General features: G+C 53.2%; 1 protein-coding gene across 1 annotated transcript; it reads right to left on the bottom strand.

Moving 5' to 3' along the window:
- Window positions 1–1,407: 1,407 nt before the first annotated feature.
- Window positions 1,408–14,720, bottom strand: LOC106850771 (myosin-6). The gene is made up of 38 exons (XM_088171214.1): window positions 14,520–14,720; window positions 13,890–14,033; window positions 13,157–13,313; window positions 12,961–12,988; window positions 12,756–12,864; window positions 12,585–12,677; window positions 12,393–12,456; window positions 11,798–11,896; window positions 11,552–11,655; window positions 10,710–10,848; window positions 10,356–10,624; window positions 9,901–10,071; window positions 9,454–9,763; window positions 9,284–9,357; window positions 9,062–9,149; window positions 8,871–8,988; window positions 8,666–8,789; window positions 8,348–8,484; window positions 8,132–8,258; window positions 7,895–8,023; window positions 7,564–7,806; window positions 7,155–7,331; window positions 6,912–7,057; window positions 6,740–6,830; window positions 6,086–6,475; window positions 5,870–5,996; window positions 5,649–5,767; window positions 5,041–5,237; window positions 4,658–4,841; window positions 4,417–4,582; window positions 4,217–4,341; window positions 3,826–4,134; window positions 3,543–3,746; window positions 3,213–3,338; window positions 2,835–3,110; window positions 2,290–2,385; window positions 1,513–1,647; window positions 1,408–1,428 (listed from the first exon to the last, which is right to left on the bottom strand). The coding sequence occupies exons 1-38, from the start codon at window positions 14,718–14,720 to the stop codon at window positions 1,408–1,410; spliced, it is 5,817 nt and encodes a 1,938-aa protein (XP_088027340.1).
- Between the last annotated feature and the right edge of the window lie 323 nt (window positions 14,721–15,043).

Raw genomic sequence — 15,043 nt, 5'->3', positions numbered from 1 at the left:
AAATGGAAGATAACAAGTTGGATGAGACAGGGCTCTTGGGCCAAGGGGTGGTGGAACGATCAATGGAGAGGCCAGACAGATGAAAGCGTTTGGGACAGAAGGACAGTGGGACATGTGGGGAAATGGAACATGGTGGGTAGTGGGACAGAGCAGTTGGTGGCTAGGGGAACACTGAGGCCAGGAGCAGCAGAAGATGCAAGCTCAGGAACCAGGAGGTCCCTGAAGGGCTCACCCAGGCTCTGTGCCACATGTAGAGGTACCAGATGCTGCCCCCCACCTCCTGGGGATGCTCTCCCCAGTCCTGTGTGTGCCCCAGACACATCTCTTCCCACACACAGACATGGATTGGTGTGAGGCAGGTTGAGATACCCTGTATGAGAGTTTGAAGTCAAGGTACACCCCATAAGTGAAATCATACTGCACTGTGGTGTGGGTTGCACCATCCTGTGAGGTGCACCAGGTCCACATGCTCTGCCACCCTCAATGTAAAGAAGTTCTTCCTCATGCTGAGGTGGAACCTCTTGTGTTTTAGTTTATGGTCATTGGTTCTTGTCCTGTCTCTGGGCACCACTGAAAGGTCTGGCACTATCCTCTGGACACCCCCTTTTGAGATGCATTGATGAGATCCCTTCTGAGTCTTCTCTAGACTCTGGCCCAGCTCCCTCAGTCTCTTTCCCTGGAGACATGCTCCAGATTCCAGATCATCTTTGTGGTGTTTGCTGGACCCTCTCCAGTAACTCCTTGTCTTTCTTGTGCTGTGGAGCCTAGAACTGGGACCACAGTACTGCAGATGTGGCCTCACTATAGCTGAATATAGGGGCAGGATCATCTCTTTCGACCTGCTGGTCGCACACTTCCTGATGCACCCCAGGACACTATTGGCCCTCCTGGGCCTGAGGACGCACCACCAGCCCATAGTCGACTTGTCATCCACCAAGAATCCCAGGTCTTTCTCCATAGAGATACTCTCTCATCTGATTCAGCAGTGGCCTCATGTTTTCCCTAATCTTCCTTTTGCTGCTGATATACCTGTAGAAGCCTTTGTTGTCCTTGATATTCCTTGTCAGATTCAATTCCAAGGGGGCTTTGGCCTTCCTCACTGCATCCCTGAAGACTCTGACATTGCTTCAATAACACTCCCACATGGCCTGTCCATTTTTCCACTTTCCATAAATTTCTTCTTAAATTTCAGATTTACTAGAACCTTGTATGGGCTCCATCCATATTACAGGTGCTATACAATGGGGTTACCCCACCCTCCCAACACAAGCCCAACCCCACACAAACTGCTGCTGCTCAATGCTTTTTATTTGCTGACCAAGCTTGAGGGACTAGGGGGAGTTGGGCATGTGGAAGTCTAAGTGGGACAGCTGCGAGTTCAGGTAGCATACTTGACGATCCAGAGCTTCACTCTTCATTGAGTCCCTTCTGATGAAGAACGAGAAAAAGGGGCTGTTTTGGGGCATCCATGGGGTGGCCTATGAGGCACCTGTGGGCAGGGTAAAGTCTCACCTTGGCTCCAATGTCACGGCTCTTGGCCCGCAGCTTGTTGACCTGGGACTCGGCAATGTCGGCACGCTCCTCTGCCTCATCCAGCTCATGCTGCACCTTGCGGAACTTGGCCAGGTTGGTGTTGGCCTGCTCCTCCTGAGGGGGAAGGGATACCAGTGAGGCTCCCACACAGCTCTGTCCCCACCTTCTCTCCATATATCTGACTTTCTTATTGCTCCGTCTGGTCCAGAATAGAACCACTTGGTTCTTCAGGTATCCCATTTTTGAACCACCCAAACCATCTACTTAATGATCCATTCACCTATCCATCCATCCATCCATCCATCCATCCATCCATCCATCCATCCATCCTCCATCCTTCACCCACATGAACTTCAAGCCCTCTGTCCTTCCTTCCTTCCTTCCTTCCTTCCTTCCTTCCTTCCTTCCTTCCTTCCTTCCTTCCTTCCTTCCTTCCTTCCTTCCTTCCTTCCTTCCTTCCTTCCTTCCTTCCTTCCTTCCTTCCTTCCTTCCTTCCTTCCTTCCTTCCTTCCTTCCTTCCTTCCTTCCTTCCTTCCTCCCTCCCTCCCTCCCTCCCTCCCTCCCTTCCTTCCTTCCTTCCCACATCCAACCATAATATCTCAATCCCATCAGCAACCCACCCTCCTCACCCCCTGACACCCCACCCCTTGACCGTCATCTCAAGGTCACCAGCTACTCCCCACATCCTCTCCCACATCCTAAACCCACGCTGTCCCCTGCTGGGGGGTGTCACACGGCTGAAAGCCTAATGCTCACCGCCTCCTCTGCCTGTCGCTTGTAGGCCTTAACCTTCAGCTGGAGCTTGTCCACGAGGTCCTGGAGCCGGACCATATTTTTACGGTCCTCTTCCGTCTGTAGGGTGAGACACACATGGATTGTGACCTAACCCTGCCTGCTTTTTGAATCACCACCCAAGCTACAAGGGTCAGGAGACAGTTAATGATAGTCCTGGGGAGTGAAGTGGAGCTTCTCTAGATCTGTGGGTGGCCTTAGCTCTGGGAGCAAGAAGTAGGATGTCTTCTTTGCCCTGATGAGGTCCCCCCTCAGGTTCTGGATCCTGCAAAGACGCCATGGATCCTGGGACACCAAGAGGTGACGTGGGTGGCTCATGACCCAGACCATGTTCTGGGTCCCACTACAATATCAGACATAGAGGCAGTGGGTGGTCTAGTATTGAGTCTAGACAGCTTGTATCTCTCTGGCCAGCAGGACAACCATATTCTAGGTCATGTATAGCATGAGATATGAGACCCTAGGGCAACAGGGGCAGGAGTGGTCCTGGGCTAGCCCAGGAGCCCCACCTGGTAGCTGAGCTCCTTGACACGACGCTCAGACTTGCGGAGACCCTTAATGCTCTCAGCATTGCGCTTCTGCTCAGCCTCCAGCTCATTCTCCAGCTCCCGCACACGAGCCTCCAGCTTCTGCAGCTGCTTCTTGCCCCCTTTGAGGGCCAACTGCTCAGCCTCATCCAATCTCATCTGCAGGTCCTTGATGGTCTGCTCCATGTTCTTCTTCATGCGCTCCAGATGGGCGCTGGTGTCCTGCTCCTTCTTCAGCTCCTCTGCCATCATGGCCGCCTGCCCAAGGAGAGAAGCAAGCAGAGAAGGAGGACCAAAGTATGCTCTCCATCACCCTCCAGTGGAAGGTGTCTTAGATGTTCGTCCTACCATGGCACTCACATCAGTGATGGCTTTCTTGGCCTTCTCCTCAGCATTCCTGCACTCCTGGATAGCCTCTTCCACCTCTGTCTGCAGCTGGGAGATGTCAGCCTCCATTTTCTTCTTCTGGTTGATGAGGCTGGTGTTCTAGAGTTACAGGAGAGGATCTCAGGATGTGTCTGTTGAACTGCTGACCCATCCTTCTTCAACCCCCCCAGTACTTAATGCCTCCCTATTCCCTGCCAACTCTGCAGGCTTAAAGGATCTGGAGATCTTGGGAACTCAACCCATTAGAAGCTCACACTCGTGGATGGAGGTGACCTCTCTCCTTGAAGGTATGTGAGGTCTCACCTGTGAGTGGAGAAGCTGGACCCTCTCACTGGCCTCAATCAGCTCCTGCTCAGCCAACTTGCGAGCCCTCTCAGTCTGTTCCACCACTGCCTGCATCTCCTCCAGCTCTGACTGCAGAAGGTTATTTCTCCTTTCCACGATGGCAATATTCTCTTTCAGGTCTTCATTGGCTCTTACCACATCATCCAGCTGCAGTTGGGTGTCCTGTTGGGATAAATAGCATGGACATCAGCCAGCAGCTCCAAGGGGTTAGAGAGGCCTCCTTAGAAGTGGGTGATCCCACCTTGAGGTGAGCCTGGGCTCCTTTCAGGTGGGACTGAGCCTCAGCAGCCACACGGTTGGCATGGCTGAGCTGAATCTCCATCTCATTGAGGTCACCCTCCATCTTCTTCTTCAGCCTCAGGGCCTCGTTGCGGCTCCGGGTCTCAGCGTCCAGCGAGGTCTGCAGTGAGTCCACCACCCGCAGGTGGTTGCGCTTGGCCTGTTCCATCTCCTCATCCTTCTCGGCCAGTTTGCGCTCGTAGTCTGCCTTGATCTGATTGAACTCCAGTTGGGCCCTCAGGATCTTTCCCTCCTCATGCTCCAGAGAGGCCTGGTGGAGACAGAGAGAAATTAGAGGGCCACACAGAAGACTAGGACAAATGAGGGCCTCACAGGGATGTGATTTGGCCCACCTCAGCCTCTTCCAGTGCAGCTTGGAGCTCCAGTTTCTCAGCATCCAGCTGCTTCCGGACCTTCTCCAGTTCGTGGATGGTCTTGTGGCTGCCACCCAGCTGCTCCGTCAGGTCCGAGATCTCCTCTGCTCAGATAAGATCTCATCAGACTTGGAAAGTGGTGGAGAACAAGATGGGCAGGGGAAATACCACGGTCTCACCTTGCAGGTTCTTGTTCTCCCTTTTGAATGTCTCCAGGTGCTCAAGTGACTCCTCATAGGCATTCTTCAGCTTGAAGAGCTCAGTGCTGAGGGACCTAGCCTCTTTCTGCGATGCCTCCAGCTCCATCTGTGACTCTTCAAACTTCTGCTTCCACTCAGACAAGATCTGGAGCAAAGCAAGGGGTCACCCTCTGTTCCCATGTCTCCCATCTGCTCCTGTCTCACACCTATGTCCTCCCACCTTGTCAAAGTTTCTCTGCTTCTTGTCCAATGCAGCAGCTGCTGCATTTGACCGCTCCACATCTGCCATCAGGTCCTCAATCTCATTCTGCAGCCGGTGCTTGGTTTTCTCCAGGGAAGAACACTTGGCATTGACCGCCTCCACTGCTTCCTCAGCCTCCTGCAGCCGCTGGGCCAGCTTCTTCCTGCCATGGGAGGAAACCTGGCTGAGGTGACCCATGGACCAAATGGGTCAACTCAAACCTTCTTCCACCCACTGGTTGGCTGAGGTTCTGCTCTGGATCTCCTCTACCATCTCCAGATTCCTATACATTCCTTGTACTGTGGAAGAGTCTCCACTCTCCCCTGCCCCATAGAAGCTCCCTTTGTGGGGAGATGACTCACTTGGCCTCCTCCAGCTCCTCAGTGCGCTGGATGGCATCTGTCTCATACTTGGTCCTCCACTGTGCCACCTCAGAATTGGCCTTGGAGAGTGAGCGCTGGAGCTCAGCTTTGGCCTCTGTCTCCTCCTCATACTGCTCCCTCAGAAGGTCACAGTCATGCCGGGCTGACTGGAGGGCATGGGCCAGTGCATTCTTGGCCTGGGACGGAGAGGCAAGGAGAAGGTGAACTTGAGCTATGTGTAGGTCCTCAAGCTCAGTAAGCACTGATATTTCTTAGCCAAACCTTCTGTAGATCATCCCAACCAAATTCTGCACATCTAAACCCAGAGAGATCTAAAGATGGGTATCTCTAGTCTGGTACAGTTTGACTTCCCCTCATCCAGTGCCACCCAACTGCCTGTAGCTAACCCAACTGCTTCGGAACTGACCTGCTTAGCGCAACCTCTCACCTGTTAGACGAATGCAACCCAACTCAACCAGTCTTAGATGCAACCACCTCAATTAACTGGCCTGAACTTGACTTCCATTTGGTGCTACCACCATGAGGGTGAAGGACACCTTGCCTTGTGGCCCTTCTGGAGACCCTATCAGCCACCCCACAAACCTCACCTTCATCTCCTCTTCCAGCTGCCTCTTCAAGTCCTCCATCTGCTGGGTGTATGACTGCTTACCCCTAGTTAATTGAGAGACAAGGGCCTCCTTTTCCTCCAGCTGGCGGGACAGCTCTCCTGCAGAGGTAGAGCAGGTTGTCAAGGGTGTGGCAGGGATTGAAGATGTGGGGTAGGGGCTGAGGATGTGGGGTGAGGGGTATGGTGGGTCAGGGTTCCCACCATTCTCAGTCTGGAGCTTGGCCCGTTGGGTGCTGGTGTCATTGAGGATCCGTTGTGTCTCCTCCAGTTTGGCCCGGTGTTCAGCTGCCTGGTCCTCCATGGTGCGAGAGATCTTCTCCATGCCCACCTTGGAGGAGGAAAGTATGGAGGGAAGGAATGAAGCAGGAGAATGATGCCCATGGTGGAGATAAGATGTCCACCTTGGCCTCTTTCTACCTTGGCCTTTATCAGTTGCTCCATGTTGGAGCTGAGATCATCCAGCTCCAGCTTGAGGTCGCTCTTCTCCTTCTCCAGCTTCTGCTTGACGCGCTGTAAGTTGTCGATCTGTTCACTGAGCTCGGCCACGCTGTCAGCATGCTTCTTGCGCAGTGCAGCAGCCGTAGCCTCGTGCTGCAGCGTGGCCTCCTCCAGATCCCGCCGCATCTTCTGGAACTCTGCCTCCCGCTTCTTGTTGAGCTCGATCTGCACTGATGTGACACCACCTGCCTCCTCCAGCCGCTCACTGATCTCCTCCAGCTCCCGTGACAGGTCTGAGCGCAGCTTCTCCACCTTGGCTCTGCCTGTCCTTTCTGCTTCCAACTCCTCCTCCAGCTCCTCAATCCGCGCCTGTGCTCCAGGGATGAAGTTGCTGTCAGCAGGCTTGGTTCCACCCAACTCCTCCACTCTCCTCAACCAATTGAGCTGGAGACTTTTCAACCCAAATCACCCCAATAAGCTGAAAATTCTTCAGCTCATCCCAGACATCTGAACATTTGTCAACCAACTGGAAACTCCTAAACTCATCCTAACCAGATAAAGACTCTTCACCTCAACCCAACCAGCCAGAGGCTCTCCAGTCCAGCCCAAATAAGCAGAGAATAGATCCCTCACCTGCAGCTCTTTCAGCTTCTTCTGGAGCTGCAGAGCCAGAGCCTGCTCATCCTCAATCTTGCTGTTCTGCTGGTTGATCTCAAACTCTTTCCTGCAAATGAAAGCAGTCAGCAGTGAGGTCCCTGCCCTTGCCCCCTGCCAGTTTAGACTGGGGAAAGAGGTCAATCTTTACTTCTTGAGCTTCTCCTCCAGCTGCTGCTTGTCATTCTCTAGGTCCATGATGTTCTCCTGGGTCAGCTTCAAGTCACCTTCCAGCTTCCTTTTGGCCCGTTCCAAGTCCATCCGGACCTTCTTCTCCTGTTCCAGGGAGCCTTCAAGCTGTGTGGTTAACATGGAAATGGGGGAAACCTCAGTTATCATATATGCCCCAGAAAGCTCCTCACCATTACCCATGGTGGGACTAGACTACACTCACGTCATCCACTTGCTGTTCCATCTTGAGTTTGGCCTTTGTCAAGGTGTTGACTTTATCTTCCTCTGCCTGTAGGTCATCCAGCGTCTGCTGGTGAGATTCTTGCAGGGCCTTCTTTTCCTTTGTTAGCTTGGCAATGGTTTCATCCAGCCCAGCCATCTCCTCTGTGAGGTTCTTGACCTGAGGAAGAGAAACACTAGGCCTCCAGCTTCGTACCAGAGGTAGAGCAAAGCTGGGTGACACTGCTGTTGTCCTTGGCTAATTAAGCCACTGCAATGGTAGAGAACCCAAAGGATGTTGAGTCTTCATGTAGCCCAGATCAACTAGCCTGGAATCTCCTCAACCTAATACAACCAGGTTGTATTGACCCAAATCCCCACAACTTAAGGTCAAGGCCTGTCTCCACTCTCACCTTGTTCTCAGTGGCATGTTTCTCTTTCTCCACCTTGGCCAGAGTCAGCTCTAGATCATCAATATCCTTTTTGAGCTCCGAACACTCATCCTCCAGCTTCCTCTTCCTAGCTGTCAGCTCTGCGTTCATCTCTTCCTCATCCTCCAGTCGCTCTGTCAACTCCTTCACCTTGGCCTCCAACTGGATTTTGTTCTTTATCAGCTGGTCACAGCGCTCCTCAGCATCATTGAGGTTGTCCTGCTCCTGTGTTGGAGTGGTAGGTGAAATAGAGTGGCCCTGGAGGGGTGCTGGTCATCCCCCTGACATGATTTTGGGGGTCAGTCTCACTCACAGCCTGCACTTGGAGCTGAAGGTCATTCTTCTCCTGCAGCATGGAGACCATCTTCTCCTCCAGCTCCTTGCGCCGGGTCTCTGACTTCTCCAGGGCCTCCTTCAACCGCCCAAACTCTTCTTTCATGTTCTGAAGCAAAGCCCAGGAGACCAGGAGCTACATCCAATCCCCTCTATCCATCAACCCTACCCAGCCCATTTTGGATCCCAAGCTGCTCGCCTCATCACCTCCTCCCACCTGCATCTCCTTCTCCGTCTCAGCACTCTTCAATAAGGGCTTGATCTTGAAGTAGAGCTTCATCCAAGGCCAGTTCTTCACCCCCATGAAGGCCCTGATGTTCCACTGGATCACCAGCAGTGAGTCCCTAGAATGGTGACACAGATGCCACTATACCACAAATCTGGTGACCCACCAGAGGTCCCTTCTTAAGGAGAAAAATCCTTCCCCTCTCACCGGCGCTCCAGGATCTTCTTGAACTCAATGCGCATGAGCTGCCCTCGGGCCTGAGCCTGAATGCGGGTGATGATGCGGGAGAGGCGCTCGTCCCGCATCTCCTCCAGAAGTCCCAGCAGCCCAGCTTTGAAGAAGACCTGATGGAGGAAGGAGGCAAGTGAGAGGGTGGATTGGTTGGGAAGAGTTAGTGGACAGATGGATGGGTTGTTAGGGCGATGAAGCAATGGATCACCATTGCTCGGTGGGGTGGATAGGCAGGTGGACACATAAGTGATGTGACCATGGGTGGTAGGACCATGGAGAGACAAGTGCCCTTACCTTGGTGTGTCCAAATTTGTACTGGTTGTGGTCAATGTCAATGGATCCCAGGAGCTTTTCGGCACCCTTGCGGCTGTCAATGAACTGCCCCTCAGGGATGGCAGCAGGGTTCAAGATGCGATACCTGGTGACGAGAGATGACATGAAAACCCTGAGGTCAGCCCCAGTTGGGTTATCCACCACCTCCCCATATCACTGTGCCTACCGCTGGCGGAAGTCGCCATAGAGAATGCGGTTGGGGAAGCCCTTGCGGCAGATGCGGATGCCCTCTAGCACTCCATTGCAGCGGAGCTGGTGCATTACCAGGGGGTTGTCCATCACACCTGGCAGTGGGTTAGAAGGGTGGTGTTAGCCACAAGCCACATCTTCCACCCTTTTTCCCTGCCCTTTGCTCACCAGGCTCCTTCCGCTCATTGGGGATGATGCAGCGGACAAAGTGAGGATGAGTGGTCTTGAGGTTGGCCATCAGCTTGTTGAGGTTCTCCTGTTGAAGAGGGAGGAGGGAAGAAGCTGACTAATGAGAGCAAGAGAGGGTCTGTGGGTCTGAAGGGGTGATCCACCACTCAGGAGGTTGTCCTCCTACTGCCCCACACTGGATCCACTATGTAGGTCCCTCACCCGATGCAGGGCTGAGACAGTCTGAAAGGAGGAACCTTTCTTCTTAGCTCCTTTCCCCTTCCCTCCATCACCACCTGGGGAGAAGAGGGGTAGGGTAACACAGGAAATAGGGTGATAGTATTCTTCTCCATCAACTCATTGCTCCATCAGCCCACTATACATTCACCCACCAGCATCTGCCCCAGCGTAGTTGGAGAAGAGGTTGGCCAAGAGCTTCAGGGCTGATTTCTGGTAGAGCCCCACCACTGTCTCATTGAGGGGGTCCTTGTTCTTCTCCAGCCACCCAATGATGTTGTAGTCCACTGTGCCAGCATAGTGGATGAGAGAGAAATGGGCCTCTGGCTTCCCCTTGACGTTCCGTGGCTTCCCAAAGTTGGCCGACTTGCCCAGGTGATTATCAAAGAGCTTGGCCTTGAAGGTCATGTCCGAAGCCTTGGGAAACATGCACTCCTCCTCCAGGATGGACATGATCCCCATGGGCTAGGAAGAAAAGTGGTGGTGGAGGACATCAAGCACAACCCAGCTGACCAACTTTGGGGTCCCTGGCAGGCTCCAACTGAAAAGGCCCTTCCCTAAAAGTCCCTTCACCCTCCACAAGACCCTGAGGGATGTGGTACCTTCTCAATGAGGTCAATGCAGGCCTGGAGGTCCATGCCAAAGTCAATGAACTCCCACTCAATGCCCTCCTTCTTGTATTCCTCCTGCTCCAGCACGAACATGTGGTGGTTGAAAAACTGTTGCAGCTTCTCATTGGTGAAGTTGATGCAGAGCTGCTCGAAGCTGTTGAACTGGGGAAGGAGAGAGGAGATGACCAATGGGTTAACTGGATCAGCTCAACACCTAACAGGGTCAACAGAATGACCCATAGGTGAACCTGAGACCCAAATAAGTCAACAGAATGCCCAGTAGTATCAATGAGGTCAACTCAACACTCAGGAGGATCAACACAAGGCCCAAAGAGGTCAAGTTTCCAGAAAAAGTCAACATGAAGCTTCAGAAGATTATCTCAACACCCAACTGGATCAACTCAACCCCACGAGGACAAATACCCTGCCACCCCCTCAGTCCTCACATCAAAGATCTCAAATCCAGCGATGTCCAGCACACCAATGAAGTACTGCCTTGGCTGCTTGGTGTCCAGAGAGTTGTTGATCCTCACCACCATCCAGTTAAACATCTTCTCATATACAGCCTTGGCCAAGGCCCCAATGGAGTAGTACACCTGCTGGACATTCTGCCCCTTGGTGACATATTCATTGCCCACCTTCACACGAGGGTGACACAACCCCTTGAGAAGGTCAGCTGAGTTCAGCCCCATCAAGTAGGCTGACTTGTCAGCATCTGCCGAATGTCAAGAAGAAGACATGCTGTCAGATTCCACCTAGCCTGGTGACCCCAAGACTGATGTCATCCTGTACCCACTCACCTTCAGTACCATCTGGTTCTGCCTGCTCTTCCCGTTGTTTCTGCTTGAATTTCATGTTGCCAAAGTGCATGATGGCGCCTGTCAGCTTGTAGACACCAGCTTTCTCCTCAGCTGTGAAGCCCAGGACATCAAAAGCGCTCTGGGTGGTAGATGGAATGGGGTAGGAGAGGGCCTTGCCACCAGCTGTCGTCATGGCTCTCTGCTGGCTACCATTTGTGTCCCTCCACCCTTCCAGCTCATCAACTCCTTCATCCGTCATGGATTCATCCACCCATGGACTAACCCATCATGGATTCATCCATCCATCCATCCATCCATCCATCCATCCATCCATCCATCCGAGGACTCATATATCCATTGATCTATCTGTCCATCCATGGATCCATCCATCTCTCTGAGGACTACATCCATTCACCTATCCATGTACTCTTCTAGCCATGGATCCATCCACCCAACTATCCATCCATCCTTCCATCCATCCATCCATCCATCCATCCACTCATCCATTTATGGACTCATCGATCCATGCACTCATCAATTCACCATTAACTCCATCCATGGATTAATGGACTCATCCATCTGTTTGAGGACTTTCTCATCCATGGACACATCTGTCCACCTAAATACTCCCCCATATGTTTTCATCTCCACCCTCTGCCTCCTGTCCTACCTTCTGTCCCTCACCCTACATCATCCCAATCCCCCATCTTCCACTCTTCCTCCTTTACCTCTCATCCCTGTGTTTCTTCTCTCCTCCACCCATCCATCTTCTACTATCTCAGCCATCCACCTGGCACTTCAATTCATCATGGGGATGTCCACCTGCCCCACCCACCACTTACGTCGGTTGCCAACAGCTCTTCAGAGTCATCGATGGAGGCCACAGTCACCTCTCCTTGGGAGACATAACTGTAGTCATAGGGGTTGTTCGTGATGAGAAGCATCTCTGCTCCGTGGGCCCAGGATAGAGAAGAAAACTGAGCATTTGCACTGGCTAAACAGCCCTAAATCATCCTCAACTGCCCCGGGAAGGAGCAGAGAATTGGAGGAGAGGAAGTAGAAGACTCAGAGCCAAGAGCCCTACTCACCCAGCAATTCTGGCTTCTTGTTGGAGAGGATCTGGTAAAAGATGTGGTAGTTCCTCTCAGCCTTCAGCTGGAAAATGACACGGGACTTCTCCAGGAGGTCTGAGGTGGATAGAGAGAGAAGGAAGATGGAGGTTGGGGTGAGGAGATGGATTGAAATATGGAGAGATGGATGGTAGGATGAGGAGATGGTAAAGAGGGGTATCTGGATGGTGGGATGAGGAAATTGAGGGAAGAAGAGAGAAAAATGGAAGGTCAGATGGATAATGGAATGAGATGATGAATCCATCAACTATGAAGACAGATGAAGGGATGGACATGAGTGGAGGAGAGGCAGGCAAGAAGGGATGGAGGTAGACACAAGGAGATGGAGGGTCAAGTGGATGGTGGGATAAGGAGATGGAGATGAAGAGGTGACTGGATGAAGGGAGGGAGGAATGGAGTTCCTGGGTGGATGGATGATGTTTATGGGTGGATGGAGGAGTCCATACATGGATGAGCCCTACGATGGATGAATAAATCCATGGATAGATAAGTCCATGGATGGATGGATGAATGACTACAAGACATCCTCTTATTGGGCTCTCAGCCCACTTACAGGTCTCAATGTCAGCTGATGCCAACTTCCCAGTGGCCCCAAAATGGATCCGGATGAACTTCCCCTGGGAAAGTAGTGGCAGGAGGTGGAGGTGGCTGCCTTCATGCAGCAGATCCCACACCATAGATTCTGTACTACAAACTGCTCCTTCCTCATAGACCCTTCCTCATAGAACCCACCCCCGTCACTCACAAATCGGGATGAGTTGTCATTGCGGAGGGTCTTGGCGTTGCCAAAGGCTTCCAAAGCAGGGTTGGCCTGGATGATCTGGTCCTCTAGGGTGCCCTGGATGGGGTGGGACAATGCTGGATGTGGACACTGGGGTATACTTTTTGCCAAGGGTACATGGACTGAGGCACTCACCTTGCTGGTATTGGTCACCTCCTTCTTGCGGTCACCAATGGCAGCAATGCTGGCAAAATATTGGATAACCCTCTTGGTGTTGACTGTCTTCCCCGCTCCGGATTCTCCGCTGGGAGGGCAACAGTGAGATATTGGACAACAGCCTGGTGGGTCCTTCCTTCCACCCCACTGCTATGGGGCAGGGTTGGACAAAGCAGGATCTTACGTGATGAGGATGGACTGGTTCTCTCGGTCTGCCAAGAAAAGAGAGGAGTCAGGTGGGATGAAGTTGAGAAACACGCTTGGGGTTTTGGGGTTGAGGCTGAGGTTCTCCATCCTCCCAGGTGAGAACCAGTTCTAAGTTGGAAGCCATTTTTTGGAGTGGGATCTTCTATTTTGATGTCCTCACAGGACATCCTTACCTGTCAGCATGTTCTGGTAGGCATTGTCAGAGATGGAGAAGATGTGGGGTGGAGCTTCACTCCGTTTCTTTCCCCGATAGGCAGCCACCACCTCAGCATTGTAGACAGGCAACCACTTGTAGGGGTTGACAGTCACACAGAAGAGCCCTGAGTAAGTCTGGAGACAAGGGCAGGTGGGTCAGAGCTAGGAGGTGCCACCTCACCAGGTCTAGGTGGGGTGCCACATCCTAGGTCTAAGTGGCCCAAGGGATGTGGTCATAGGATGTCCTGATTTTAGTTGTTCAAAAAGAGGCAGGAGAGAGACATCTTGGATCTGGGTGGCCCACAACTTGCAGAGATGGAACATCTCAATTGTCAGTGGGCCAAGGGCTCTGGGGTCATATTATGTCCCGTCAAGGGGGCTATTGAAGTGACATCTCAGATTTGGGTGGCCAAAGGGGTCAGGGGATGCAACATCTCAGGTCTTGGTGGCTGACGCAATCCAAAAATGGGATATCTTGGGTCTGGATGGCCTAAGGGAGCTGGAGAAGGGCCATCAGGTTCTAGGTGTCGCAAAGTCTGTGAGAAAGTCATACCAGGCTTTAGGTGGCCCACAGACTTTCTAGAAGGCCCATCTGGTTCTAGATATCCCAAGAGCTTTAGAGAAGGATCTCTAGTTTCTATCCACCCCATAGGCTGTGGGGAAGGCCCTGCGTACTTCCCAGATGCCCCAGGGGCTTGTGAGAAGGCTCACATAGATCAACCAAGAGGCGTAGCGCTCCTTGAGGTTGTAGAGGACAGCAGGCTCATGGAGGAAGGTCAGCATCGCCATATCCTCGATCTTGTCAAATTTGGGGGGGTTCTGCTGGTGAATGTCAGCTTCCTTCACCGTCACTGTCTGGGGGGGAATGGGGAGACATGAGGGTGGGGGTTGGGAGGTATCCATAGCTTCAGGGGTGCCCTGTGGGGTAGGGGGGTGCTCTGTTGGTAGGATTCCTTCCATGGGTTGGGGGGTACCCCCCATTGGTTAGGAGTCTTCAATGGGTCAGGGGCCCCACCACTATTAGCCTGGTTTCCCCCTTCTCCGTTTGCTCCCCCCACAAACCTTCAACCCTCCTCCCTCCTTTAACCCTTCCCCCATTAATTTAATCCCACTAATTCCTCCATCCTTAACTCTTCACCCCCTACTTCCCACCAGCACCTCACCCCCCATGATGCCCAATCCCCCCTCCTTTCCCCCACCAGTCACCCCCTATGCCCCCACCTGCCATCAACCCTTCCCATCCTTAACCCCTCCCTCCATTAATCCTCACCCCCATTAATCCTTTGCCCCGCATGGCCCCTTGTGCCCCTCCCCTCACTCTCCCATCCCCCAGTTGCCCACCTCTCCCAGCTCAGTCTGGACGGTGGCCTCCCCTCCTTGCCGCCCCGTCACCCGTCCCCGAACGAACTCCTCCCGGGGGTGGGGGACGAAGCACTCGCTGCGCGGGTCGAAGGGTCTGGTCTGCGCTGCCAGCCGCTCCCGTTCCCCTGGCCGCAGGAAGGGGGCTGCCGCCCCCAGCGCTGCCAGCACTGCATCCGCCATCCTGCCCCACACAGACAGGGACCCTGCATCACCTGGGGAGCTGTGAGGCTGTGGCCACAGGGTCTCACCCTTTATTTCATGGCCCCACACAGCCCCTTTGGCCAGAGTCCATTGCCATGCATGGGCCCCTATAGCCATGCCCAGACCCCTATGGCTGTGGCAGACACTAGAGCCAGACACAGAGCTTTGTAGCTGTGCACAGCCCCATGCATGGGTCCCTATAGATGTGCAGGGAGCCCTATAGCCCTCTGCACACCCACGTAGTCGTGCACTGCCCCATGCACACACTACTGTAGTGATTCAGGGACTCCCTGCAGAGACCC

This window comes from Sturnus vulgaris, chromosome 1 (genome assembly GCF_052056855.1).
Source record: "Sturnus vulgaris isolate bStuVul1 chromosome 1, bStuVul1.hap1, whole genome shotgun sequence".
Lineage (NCBI taxonomy): Eukaryota > Metazoa > Chordata > Aves > Passeriformes > Sturnidae > Sturnus > Sturnus vulgaris.
The sequence above is the reverse complement of the archived record's forward strand: the minus strand, read 5'-3'. Positions and strand labels throughout refer to the sequence as shown.

Excerpts from the sequence above, each read along its gene's own strand:
- LOC106850771 (XM_088171214.1), bottom strand. The coding sequence starts at position 14,720 with ATGGCGGATGCAGTGCTGGCAGCGCTGGGGGCGGCAGCCCCCTTCCTG. Across the intron at positions 9,764-9,900 it reads GCATTGACCTCATTGAGAAG|CCCATGGGGATCATGTCCAT; the intron begins GTACCACATCCC and ends TTTTCTTCCTAG. Across the intron at positions 3,111-3,212 it reads CCAAGAAAGCCATCACTGAT|GCGGCCATGATGGCAGAGGA; the intron begins GTGAGTGCCATG and ends CTCCTTGGGCAG.